Source organism: Schistocerca cancellata, chromosome 8, assembly GCF_023864275.1.
Source record: "Schistocerca cancellata isolate TAMUIC-IGC-003103 chromosome 8, iqSchCanc2.1, whole genome shotgun sequence".
Taxonomy (NCBI): Eukaryota; Metazoa; Arthropoda; class Insecta; order Orthoptera; family Acrididae; genus Schistocerca; species Schistocerca cancellata.
In genome coordinates, this window is record NC_064633.1 from 523,236,469 (window position 1) to 523,249,374 (window position 12,906).

Sequence of the window (12,906 nt, forward strand, 5' to 3'; positions counted from 1 at the left end):
AGTAAAATTGTCACTCGAGGGAAGACTTGCGCCAAGGACCTGTAGTTCCACAGCAGGTCACGCTGACCACGGGACCACGGCGCTCTTAAGCTCCCGCAGTCCTTGATGTTGCCTATCTTGCACATGGACTACTAAGTTTGTATATTTTGCTTACTTTTTTCATAGTTCCACACAACTTCTTCTTGTTTTCTCGATTGATCTGTGTTCAGTTTTTCAAGGCCTATCCACTGTGCCAACTTATAACTAAATCTGAGGGGGGTGCGATGGGGAGGTTCCCTTGTAAGCCATATTCTGCCCCCTGGCCTCCAACGAAAAGTAGCCCTTCTGCGTGAGTTTAAACGCATACAAGACAAGCCGCAGCTCTCTATACATCAATACACGGTTATCCTAGAAAGAGACCAACTTCATTCAAGGAAACCATTAAAAAAAAGAAAAAAAGCTATGGAAATGCACACGTCTCAAATCAACCTAATCGACTCATGAGAAATGAAACAGGGCAAAGCCTTGACATCCAGACTCTCAAAACATGCCCTGCAGTAGAAAAAGAAAATCCTGTCTTTCATCACTCGCGCAGAACATGGACAATGGCCAACAGAATACGCGCCAATCATTGCAGAAACGCAGACACTATCCCTAGGTGCGGTAAAGACTCCACTCCAAAATGCGATTGCAGGACAGTCAGGCAAACCGTTCGCCGCATTGTTACAGAGGCTTACCGTAGAGCCGGCCGGTTCTAGGCGCTTCACTCTGGAACCGCGCGACAGCTACGGACGCAGGTTCGAATCCCGCCTTGGGCATGGATGTGTGTAATGTCCTTAGGTTGGTTAGGTTTAAGTAGTTCTCAGTTCTAGGGGACTGATGACCTCAGATGTTAAGTTCCATAGTGGTCAGAGTCATTTGAACCATTTTTGAGCTTACCGTAGACTTTCGACGACTTCCTGATGGCAATGACCGACGCATTTGATATTTAAATGTCTGCTTGTAAATTACACGTGTTACTGTTCGTATTTCGTTTAACATTCTGCTTAAAAATTATTTGATAAATAAATAAATTTAATAATACTGATTTGTAACTACACGAAAAATTAATTTGTAGAAATGTCTTTGTTCTCTTCCAACATCACTCTTATTTCTTGGTGTTAAATACCGGATTACATCGCGCAGAAGTGGGAAAGAGTAGTATTTATTTCGGAACGTTCATGGGACTATGTCATCAATAGGCGCAGATTCAGTGATTTTGTACTGAAAGAGGAGTTATTAAAACTGTTGGCACCGGGGACGTGTAAAATGAAAAACGCTTTCATACGATATACGGTGCGCAACAATTCGTACTGCGCATTCAACCGCGACCCAATCATTGACTCATGAGAGATAAGTGTTTGCCATCGTCCTGTGGTCTTTGGAAGTTCCATGAATTCAAGAATTTCTACGTGGGGATTTAAAATCGTGCCACCGCTTAACACTTAAGTACAGCCATACTCTGCAAATCGCTGTCAAGTGCATTATTTGGGCTTCTTTCCGTTCCTGTCACGTATAGGAATGACTGTGTGAAATGCCTCTGTGCGCGCTGTAATTCATATGACCTCCTCAGAATCACTGCAGCAGCGATACGTAGTGGGTTGTGGTTTATTCTCAAAGCAATCATTTAAAGACGATTCTTGAAACTTTTTTAAGTAGACTTTCTCTTCTGGTGTCTGCCAGTTCACTTTCGAAGCCATTTCGGCACAAGTGATTAGTAGGCAATCTCCCTGTAGACTGCATTTCCCTTGTATTCTACCAGAAGTCTGGCACCTGCTTTGCCTATGAGAGAGCTTACGAGATCGTTACATTCCATACACCTAAAAAGCGTTACGTCCATATACAGCGTAGTTGACACACGTAGTGAAAATAGGTAACAAGAAACAATGGTGTTATCCGTACGTCGCTGGGCACTATCGGTGGTGAAAAATCTGAGTGGTCACGTGGAGATCGAAGAAAGCAAGCGCCCATAGCAGCGAGTGTGTCAAGGGGAGTAACGCACACTAACAAGTGAAAGTGTTGTGCGTGTCTCTCTCCTCTTAGCTCTCGGTTGCGTAACCGAAGAGAACTGCCTCCGACGAAAATACCGGAACGGATATGTCCAGCTTTGCCGTGGGCTCCCGAAAGAAATATTTTTTTGAGCAGGAGGAGGAAGCAGCTGCACAGCCAGCAACAGGGGATCCGAGCTTCCGACCTATTTACTCGGAAATTCTTACAAAACGCCGGGTCCACCGAAGACGGCGCGTACGCACACCGACAGAAAACACGTGTTCGGGCCTCCTTTGTCTGCAGGCTCGGTAATTTTAGCACCGGCCCTAGCGCCCCCTCTGTCGGTTCCTCCGCTCCCCTTCCTCTCCCCTCCCACAGCCGGTCCTCGCTCACGCAGTGCCGCCCATAAGCGAGTCCAGCGGCCCGCAGCAATGGAGGGGGCAGGTGCCGGCGCGGTGCATTGCGCGTGCGCGGGCTGGGTCACGTGGCAGCGGCTTTCCGCCAATGGCGAGGCGCGCTTCGAATTTGCCGCCGCGGCGCTACTGTAGCACATGCTGCGCAGCCGGCCGGGCCGCGACGGGACAGTCGCATTGCGTCGCCACCGCAGGGTAGGGGCGCACTCAACTCCTACGTTCATTCGACCTCGCACGCTGTCGACACACAGACGGGCGACCGGTGCACCTACAGGAGAGACACGACACGCGGTGCGCCAGAGCATTTATATTTTTGTACGGGAGAGTGACAGGCAATCGGACTGGAAGTGCTGTATATTTTTTTGTTCTCTCGCTGCGAAGCGAGCGATTTTGTTTCTACGTGCATGTCATCGAAATAAAGGGTGAGCACCCCCTTGCTTTGAGAGGAGGGCCACTGCCGAACTCCCCCTCGCGACCGAGCAGCAGTGTGTGTCGCCGGACGCCGAACGAGCTCTTCCCGACGACGCCCCCGTTACCCGGTCGGCAGCTGCAGTAGTGTGCGGCGATGCCGGCTAGCCTCTTCTCGGACATGGAAGGCGGCCGGGGTGCCGGCGGCGCGGGCGGCCTCGAGGACCAGCGGGCGCTGCAGCTGGCCTTCGAGCTGTCGATGCTGGGCTTCACGACGGACGTGTCGCCGCCGCCCGGAGTGGTGGGCGGCCCTGCGGGGGCAGGGCCCGGCGGGGGCGGCGCCGCCCCCGACACTTCGACGACGGCGGCGGCCGTGGCCGCAGCAGCCGCCGCCGCCGCTGCCGCCGCCGCCGACGCGGCGCACCACCATCTGCTGGCGCCGCCGCCGCCCGCCGCAGCCTTCCCCGACGACGCCCGCTGCCCGCCGGGCAAGAAGTCGCAGAACATGACGGAGTGCGTGCCCGTGCCCAGCTCGGAGCACGTCGCCGAAATTGTTGGCAGACAAGGTAAGCCACCGCCCTGCTCCTAACTTCTCTATTACTATGGTAAATCCAGAGCAAGATGCTATTAAGACTGCGGGAGTGATCTTCCTTGACGGAGGTCTGCTGTAGTGGGCGTACACGATTTAAAGCTCAATCGGTAGGAAGGTAAATTTTCCGCTCAGTTCTTTCATCTCGATTCCGCCCAGATCAGCTCGATGTCCATTGTTGCAAGCTAGTTTCCACTAGGTTGATGGATATTGCTCAACTTCCGCGGTTGTTCCTAGTGTTAGTGTTTTAACATGAACTGCCGATTACTTTTCGAATGAGCAATTTTTGTTTCAAAGTTGTCCATTAGTCAGCACGTAGTTTGGATGTAATACTTTTGAGCGTATCATTTGAGTTACAAATGGGTCAAAAGTAGCGAACGAACTATTTATTTCCATTGCAGTTGTTTGTAGCTAAGTAAAGACATTTTTTTTTTATACCGACAGTGACTTCACAACACTTATCATTGATGTTGCCTTTTCACCCAGCATACAACACTGTGCTTGCCAGCTATTAGGTCAGAGTTGATCCGAGTAATTAGATGTACCAACGAAAGAGTTGCCCAATCCACTGTAGTTTACATTGGGGTAGCGAAGCCTTTAGACTAGGCCGACCAGTTTTGTGCAGTGCGCTGAAAAACTTTGCCACGATTGTTCCTTTCGATGATAAAAATGCTTGTTTTCCGTGTCAGTTTGGAAGTTGTCATTCTGAATTTACGCGTTGCCTTTAAATGAATCGTAATTTTTCACATGGTACAAATACATGGGGAGTTTTTTCAGATAGCAACATAGACGTTCGGGACGGTATGTTAGTGTCATGGAGATGTTGCATTTAAAACTTTGGTTTTAGCGGAGTGCAGTTTTGACTGCAGTCTGAAAAAGCTGTCATATGCAAGCATTTTCCATTAGCCCCTACACTTCTTTACCGTGACACTAAAGGTGGTTTATAGCTTTTGTACTAAATACGTAAGTTGGGATGACAATATTACTACTTTGGTCACGAAAGAGGAAGCGATGTCGTTGTAGTTGATGGAAAGTTTTAATGGAATCCCTCGTCTACTTAGCGAATTGAAATTTTTTTCTGGTATTGCCTTGTTTCGTGAAGAAAACTAAGCAACACAGTGTCGGTTTATATTGATACTTCACGTCACTAAAATAATTTTTCCGCTAACTGTTGTTTGGAATGTTTTTCATGGCAGTGGCGCGGATGGATGTTATTTTGACAGGAGAACCGCACATTGCGACTTGCATACTCTTAATTAACATCGAAGCTTCTTGGAAATAGAGCTCGTACGGAAAAATACAGGTGTTCGTTCTTTCCGCGCGCTATACGAGATTGCATTAATAGGGAATTGTGAAGGTGGTTCGATGAACCCTCTCCCAGGTACTTAAATGTGATTCGCAGAGTATCTATGTAGATGTGGATTTTGTCTTTTCGCTCATTGTTGGCTTCTATGTTGTGGAATACTCTTTAATACAGGTGCCGGCTCGTGTTTGAGGTTGCTTACCACGCTGCCAGTTCGAAAATATGCTTTTTACGGATCTTTGTAGGTACAAACGCCCACAGATTTGTGACACTTAAAACGTTTTGGTCGAGTTTTCATTATCGAAAATCGGTTAAGCCTTAGGCCGCTCGAGTAGTTCGAATGCTAGATCCCTTCATCACAGGGAACGCTCAGGTACGCTCGATGAGCTTGCAGTGACAGTCTGGTATCAGCTGTTGATGAGGCCCCCGGTGTAGGTTAAACCGCGTGGCGGCGGCGCGCCGGCGACCACGTGGTCGCGCGGGCAGCTCCGTCTGCTGCGTTCTCCTCTCCTCTCCTCTCCTCTCCTCTCCCTACCTAGCTTCCCCGCCGTCCGCTCAGACGCCGACCTTGGAAGCGTTCAGCCAACTTTCTCTGTTCCGCTCTCGTCCGGTGCACCGGGCCGGCCGCCACGGCCGCCACACGAGACCAGAGACACATTGCGTAACAAAAGCAGTCATCGCCGCCGCCGTCTGCTCGCTGCCTCGCCGCGGTAGGTTCCCCAGTTCGCGTCCCGACGACCTGTTCTTTTTTTTCAATTGTCGAATGTTCTGTGGGTAGTGACTGTCGTATTCGTCGAGGCAGTGAAATCGACAACGCTATTCGCTTCAAAGACGATCGGCTCGGAATTGTTAGACATAGCTGGAGGCCACACGATTCTTCGTGTCACGGAGTCACGTAATGTCATATTTCTAAACTCGGTCGCAGCTAGCGGTGCCTTCGGCCGACCTTGAGCTCCATTGAGCGCAATGAACAACTTCCTTATTTTCAGCGAAACTCGCGAGCGATAGGAGGCAACCGCTGCATGCTGGTAAAACTCTGCGATGGCCCCAATAAAACACAAACATCTCGTTCGATACCCGAGCTCTGTCGTCGGCTTCTGAAGCCTCGGAAGTAATCCACACAATTCCTTGGAACGATAGAACGCACCGAATATTGTTCCGGCTGCGTAACCATTCAAAAGTAGAATATAAAGCGTTACGTGCCCTTGAGTGATGCAGATAGGGGACCTGTCTGTAAGCCAAGCATGTCTATTTAACGTATTATAATCTACACTTGAGAACGGCTACGCAACCGAAACTGCATTATAATGAACAATATGATAATGGTTTAACCTTAACAATAACAGCCAGATGTAATTAGACATACCCGTGTAGCCTGCTGCAGCTGAAGTACGGTAGCAAATTTCATAAAACTTTACGAATTTATTGTATCTCTACCGTGTGTATTCACCACAAGTTCAAAGGCAGAGCTAGTGATTGAAGAGCCATTTCTTTTTTATCGTGGATATGGCAAGATACCTCCCCGATTTGTGTACGCAACTTTTCGACCGTAAGTGATCCTACATTTCTTTGCTCAGTGCTACGCGTAGGGCCTAATGTCTTGCAGAAGTGATTGCACACAGTTGTGCGTCTGAATTTATACGAAATAACGTAACGTGCGCGTTCCTGCTGGTCTTTCAACGAACTGACTGCAGGTTCAAGTAAACAGTGCGCCAGATCAGGACACACTCCGTTAATCTTCTACGCAGTGCCATTCAATGTGTAACACGTGAACGTAGAAAGTAATATGACGCGGGTCCCGCAAAACAGGTATAACTTGCATGCAGATAATTGTTCCTTCATGCCGTAATGTTACAAACATGGTTATAGACGTAAGATAATAAAATAACTGACTTTAGGCGGCAATAGCCACAACGAAGTTAATAATTCGGTAGTGTCAAGGCCACGTGTGTAGTGCCACAGCTTCCGAGGTCCCACGCACTCTTGACCAGTCCGTTTCCACGGCGACCGTGGCGTCGCAGGGCGGCTGGCACCCGTTGTCAGACAACAAAGGAGCAGATGGCCGGAAGAGCGGGCCTGCTAGCAGGCACACACGATACCCGAGCTGGCCGGCGTTGTTCGGTTAGGCCCGCCGAGCGACCCCCGAACAAAGCAGCAGATGTTCCGACCTCCGGGCGCTCCTTTTTCCCTTTTTCGTCTTCCTATTCCTTGTGCCCCTTATGTAGGACCTTCTCTTCCTGTCGTCCCGCGCTGCGCGCCAGGTTCTTTGTGTGTTAGTGCCCGGTGGAGGGGGTTCCGACATCCGTTCACCGCTGCGTCGTCTCTGCCGGGGTTCCTCTCGTCTCAAAGGACCTTTCAGGTCGCCGAACCACTCATCTCAATCTCCACGTACGTCGTTAATACCAAATACACGTGGCTTAAATATATACTAAATGTGGACGTATACACTTACAAACTGCAAGCCGGAGAAGCATTTACATGATAGTTCTACACATAAGTGTTTGGCAGACGGTTCGTTGAACCACGTTGACACTATTTCTCGACCCCACCATTCTAGAGTAGCACTTGGGACAAATAAACACTCGAGCTTTTCCGTCAGAGCTCGAATTTTATTGCGGTGCCCATTTGCGCTAGGTAGCTGGGATCTTCAAAATAGCGCAGGATGGATACAGTAGTGTAGGCCCTCTGTAGTAGATTGGTTATCACTTTCTACCGTCTGGAACCACGCGACCGCTGCGGTCGCAGGTTCGAATCCTGCCTCGGGCATGGATGTGTGTGATGTCCTTAGGTTAGTTAGGTTTAAGTAGTTCTAAGTTCTAGGAGACTGATGACCTCAGACGTAAAGTACCATAGTGCTCATCTACATCTACATGATTACTCTGCAATTCACATTTAAGTGCTTGGCAGAGGGTTCATCGAACCACAATCATACTATCTTTCTACCATTCCACTCCCGAACAGCGCGCGGGAAAAACGAACACCTAAACCTTTCTGTTCGAGCTCTTATTCCTCTTATTTTATTTTGATGATCATTCCTACCTATGTAGGTTGGGCTCATAATATTTTCGCATTCGGAAGAGAAAGTTGGTGACTGAAATATCGTAAATAGATCTCGCCGGGACGCAAAACGTCTTTGCTTTAATGACTTCCATCCCAACTCGCGTATCATATCTGCCACACTCTCTCCCCTATTACCTCATAATACAAAAAGAGCTGCCCTTTTTTGCACTCTTTCGATGTCCTCCGTCAATCCCACCTGGTAAGGATCCCACACCGCGCAGCAATATTCTAACAGAGGACAACGAGTGTAGTATAAGCTGTCTCTTTAGTGGACTTGTTGCATCTTCTAAGTGTCCTGCCAATGAAACGCAACCTTTGGCTCGCCTTCCCACAATATAATCAATGTGGTCTTTCCAACCGAAGTTGTTCGTAATTTTAACACCCAGGTACTTAGTTGAATTGACAGCCTTGAGAATTGTACTATTTATCGAGTAATCGAATTCCAACGGATTTCTTTTGGAACTCATGCGGATCACCTCACACTTCTCGTTATTTAGCGTCAACTGCTACCTGCCACACCATACAGCAATCTTTTCTAAATAGCTTTGCAACTGATACTAGTCTTCGGATGACCGTACTAGACCCTAAATTACAGCATCATCTGCGAACAACCTAAGAGAACTGCTCAGATTGTCACCCAGGTCATTTATATAGATCAGGAACAGCAGAGGTCCCAGGACGCTTCCTGGGGAACACCCGATATCACTTGAGTTTTACTCGATGATTTGCCGTCTTATTACTACGAACTGCGACCTTCCTGACAGGAAATCACGAATCCAGTCGCACAACTGAGACGATACTCCATAGCCCGCAGCTCTACTAGTAAAACGCAAACTTTGATTCGCCTTCCCCAGTATATTTTTATGTGCTGGTTCCATTTTTTGTTAGTGATAATCTCCAGGTATTTGGTTGAGTGGACAGTCTTAGACACCTTGTCCCCATAATTTTGCAATTCGTTCTGCTCTTCTGACGACTTTGTTGTACAAATGACAGCATCACCTGCAAAAAATTAGAGCTGCTCTAATTGTTCTAAATAGTTCCTTTATATTTGGAGCGGCAGGGGCGTGTAACATTTCCATGCGGAACCGCAGATATCACTTTTTCGGTGACTTCCTGTCAATTACAACCAACCACAGGAAACCAGGAATCCAGTCGTACAATTGGGACTATGCTCATAGAAGCTGATTGTCAGGAAAGGCGTGAAAATCCTCTTTGGAATCTAGAAATATGGTAGCAACTTTATATTCCATAACTGCCATTACATCGTGTTATTTAAGATTGTTTTTTGATAACGAAATTTTCTGCGCCAGTACTGGTTGTGACAGTTTCAGTGGAAGTATTTCGTACGTTCGAACACAGGTGTTCCAAAATCCCCCTGAAAATAGGTACATCAGGTGCAAGAGTAGGTGATCGTCTGTAAGATAAGATTCGCGCTGTTAAAGCTGCTTATGTCTTGAGATTTTGAGTTATGCAAGCTCGTGAACGTACACACTTGCACGTGTTTCTTTGCAGGCTTGTATAAGCAAACGTCAGTTGTGAGGCAGTCTTCGTAGCAGAAAATGTCCAGCGATGTTAGCAAATAAATTGCAGATTGCTCCTAGAGGTTCTTGGAGAATTTTGTACGTGTACTATATCGAAAGCGGTTGCGCATACGTTGTACTGTAAAATTATACAAAACAATTGCCCGTCGCAGACGTATCGTTATTAAAATGTGGAGTGAACGTACGGCCTGATCATGTAAACGTGAACGTGAGACCGTTATAAGCAGTTCTTTCAATTATCTTGCTCAAACACCGAAGGAGGGCGATACACGTTCGTGGAAGCTTTGTCAAGGTTCCATTGTCGTAGAGCAAGCATGAGCTATTAAATGTGCTTGAAAACACTTTTGGACGAAAAAGAAAATGTAAGATAACTAGATATGTCGCATCACAGGCCTGTGTGATGTCAAATTTTCAGAAAGAGACATAAGGTTAAATAAGTTTTCCGTATACCCTAACATAATTCTGCTAATAACTTAAGTTGGCCTAGGAATCTGTCATAAACTGATCCTCAGCCCCGTAAATGAAGTGTTAACATCCGTGTTGTCATGCTTAGGCGTAATCAGGCATACAAGCTTCCACTCACGTGCGTAGCCGTCGTAAGGCAGACGTTCACACAACAAACAATAACAATATACTTCAGCAGACACTGGACAGCGCTGTACTGATGTGAAAACGAAGACAACTAATAAATTCGCTTGTTGTTGAATAACAATTTCTATGTGTAACAGTACACGCAGATGTATTGCAGCACGTTCCCGATAATTTTGACTAATGTAGTGAATTTAACTTGCACCACCCATTGCACATTTATTTTGTAAGATCCACTGACAGATAATGGACAATGTTCCCTCTTCAGCATACCTTAATTGGCCGTGAACTGAGAGACGTCAATGTAGATTCAAAATTCTGTACCTGAAGAGTGTAGAAGTTTCTAAGAGGTATTCTACTCCTGCCATTCTGGTGTCTTCTTTTGCGGGATTTTTGATAATAAAAAATGCTTTAATGTTCGGCTGACCCTTCAATAATTGTAGGGATTGATATGCCCTCTTCAGCAGTTTACATGAGATTTGAAACAGATTGTACATACCTGATTGACCTCCATTTCAGATATTTACTACCTATCTTTCGGTACAGGTCTTTTATTATAGATAAGTAACTCAAGCTAGTCCAGAGATTCCTGGTGTGATATTTTATTTACATGTTTATTGCATAAAAACTTTCGTATGATCAGAATTACGTAGTAAAAGGATAGCTGCTGGTTTAGGGAAATCATACGCACACTCGAATTACGTGTAATGCGATGCTTTATCGTACAATTATTTCGTTGGACCTGGTCATTTACATTCGTTAGACGCACGAAAAAGTCTTGTCAGTCCGGAGAGCGGGACATGTTTTCCTCGTTTCTATCTGTAACGTAGAAATTATTCGTCCGTGAAGTGATTCCTAGTCAGATCGTTAAATGCTCGCGCATTTTATTTTAAAATATGCAAATATCGCTGCGAAAGTTCTCACTTGCTTTTGGCCGGCGTTCAGTGGATGCGCCGTTAATCTCGCACATTGCAGTCTCAGTTGTTGTACAGCACTCTTCTTGTGATGAAGCCTACGCCAACAGCTTTTCGAAACTTTAAAGTGCGTTTTCTCGATGCTTTTCATTTGTCGTTGCTACGAAGGGTCACCCTTCACGGATCATCATAAAGTGAACGCCAATGTTCGAATTCTGACATTATTGCGAAACACTTACAACCAGAAAAGAATAAATGATCCTGACACATGTACCTCCATAATCTACAGACCAGTGTGGAGCGCACGGAGTACGGGAAGAATGTTTAAACATGGCTGCACGAGCTGTACTCGAGATACACGTAGGGGTTGTAGTAATTCTGTATTGATCAATTAAAACTGGTGAGCATCCCGTATTAGTCATATTTGGTACGGGTCCCCATAGACAGAAACGCACAATTACCGCGTACGCAATCTCCTTTGTAGACGGACGTTTTCCTACTATTCCACTAATTTTGCACCACTTTGAAGTCCTATCATAATCCGTGAATGAATGTTAGTGCAGTGTTTTAAGCGAATAGTTCTACAACTGTCACCGGTGAAGTCTGTTGTTACTGTTAAGTGTCTGGAAGGTCATTAATGTACAACACGAACGAGAAGGGTCGCAACACAAGTGAAGTTCGTCGGAAACTTTCCAGACATCATCCTGCGTATCCCTTTCCAAGAAATTTCGCTTGATAAGAGCAAAACAAGGATAATGGAATGTAGTCGAATCAAGTCGGGTGATGCTGAGGAATTAGATTAGGAAATGAGACACTTAAAGTAGTAAATGAGTTTTGCTATTTGGGGTGCAAAATAACTGATGGTCGAAGTAGAGGGGGATATAAAATGTAGACTGGCAATGGCAAGGAAAGCGTTTCTGAAGAAGAGAAATTTGTTAACATCGAGTATAGAATTAAGTGTGAGGAAGTCGTTTCCGAAAGTCTTTGTATGGAGTGTAGCCATGTATGGAAGTGAAACATGGAGGATAAATAGCTTGGATAAGAAGAGAATAGAAGCTTTCGAAATGTGGTGCTACAGAAGAATGCTGAAGATTAGATGGGTAGATCACGTAACTAATGAGGAAGTATTGAATAGGATTGGGGAGAAGAGGAGCTTGTGGCACAACTTGACAAGAAGGGACCGGTTGGTAGGGCATGTTTTGAGGCATCAAGGGATCACAAATTTATCATTGGAGGGAAGCGTGGGGGTAAAAATCGTAGAGGGAGACAAAGAGATGAATACAGAAACAGATACAGAAGGATGTAAGTTGCAGTAAGTACTGGGAGATGAAGCTTGCACAGGATAGAGTAGCACGGAGAGCTGCATCAAACCAGTCTCAGGACTGAAGACCACAACAACAACTGCATATGATAGTACTTTCGTTAATAAGCGTACAAAGTCAAATGCCTTTCGAAAATAAAGAATTAGTGCATATACCTTGATCCGTGGCTTTCAGGATGTCTTGTGAGAGATTTTGCGTGATATTTTCGGAACCAATGATTGCCATGGATATATATATAATCAGCAATTTTATTTGGGTTCCAGCATAATTATTTACTGCGTGGTGCCAAAGATATCGTGGCACGGACAGTGTGTCAGATGCAGTGGCTTAGTTTGGCTCTCGGCCGCGGAGCCGGCTGGCGCAGACAGGTCCTTTATTCCGCAGTCAAGGCCGCCGGCGAGGAGAAACCGCGTCCGTGGCGCACACGTGGGAGGAATTCTGTTAACGCAGAGAGTCGCGGGTGCGAGGCTTCCTGCCGCCGGACCCCGGCCCTTATCATGCAGATAGCCCACCCGCTCCCTGTGCATACTTGTTTTCGCCCTAATCTTCCCCGTTCCAGGAATCCGCCACCTGCCTTTTGCTGGGCCCTGGACGTCGCCTCCAGCGTGCCGGCGTGTTTGGCAACAGCGCGGCGTCGATTCATTGCCTCTATCCTGTCCGCTGATAGGATTGCATCGCGCCGATCCCACTAGCTCAACTCGGCCCGTGCCACACTACTGGGCTGCGCCCGCTTTCGTGCCGCAGTCTTCTGCCGTGTGTCC

General features: G+C 46.7%; 1 protein-coding gene across 1 annotated transcript in view; it reads left to right on the forward strand.

Moving 5' to 3' along the window:
- The first annotated feature begins 3,250 nt into the window (after positions 1-3,250).
- The window catches only part of LOC126094583 (RNA-binding protein MEX3B), a 142,651-nt gene continuing 132,995 nt past the window's right edge, over positions 3,251-12,906 (forward strand). The window contains exon 1 of the mRNA XM_049909048.1: positions 3,251-3,394. Within this exon, the coding sequence (XP_049765005.1) occupies positions 3,334-3,394 (61 nt within the window). The 5' untranslated portion in view covers positions 3,251-3,333. The remainder of the gene's footprint in view (positions 3,395-12,906) is intronic.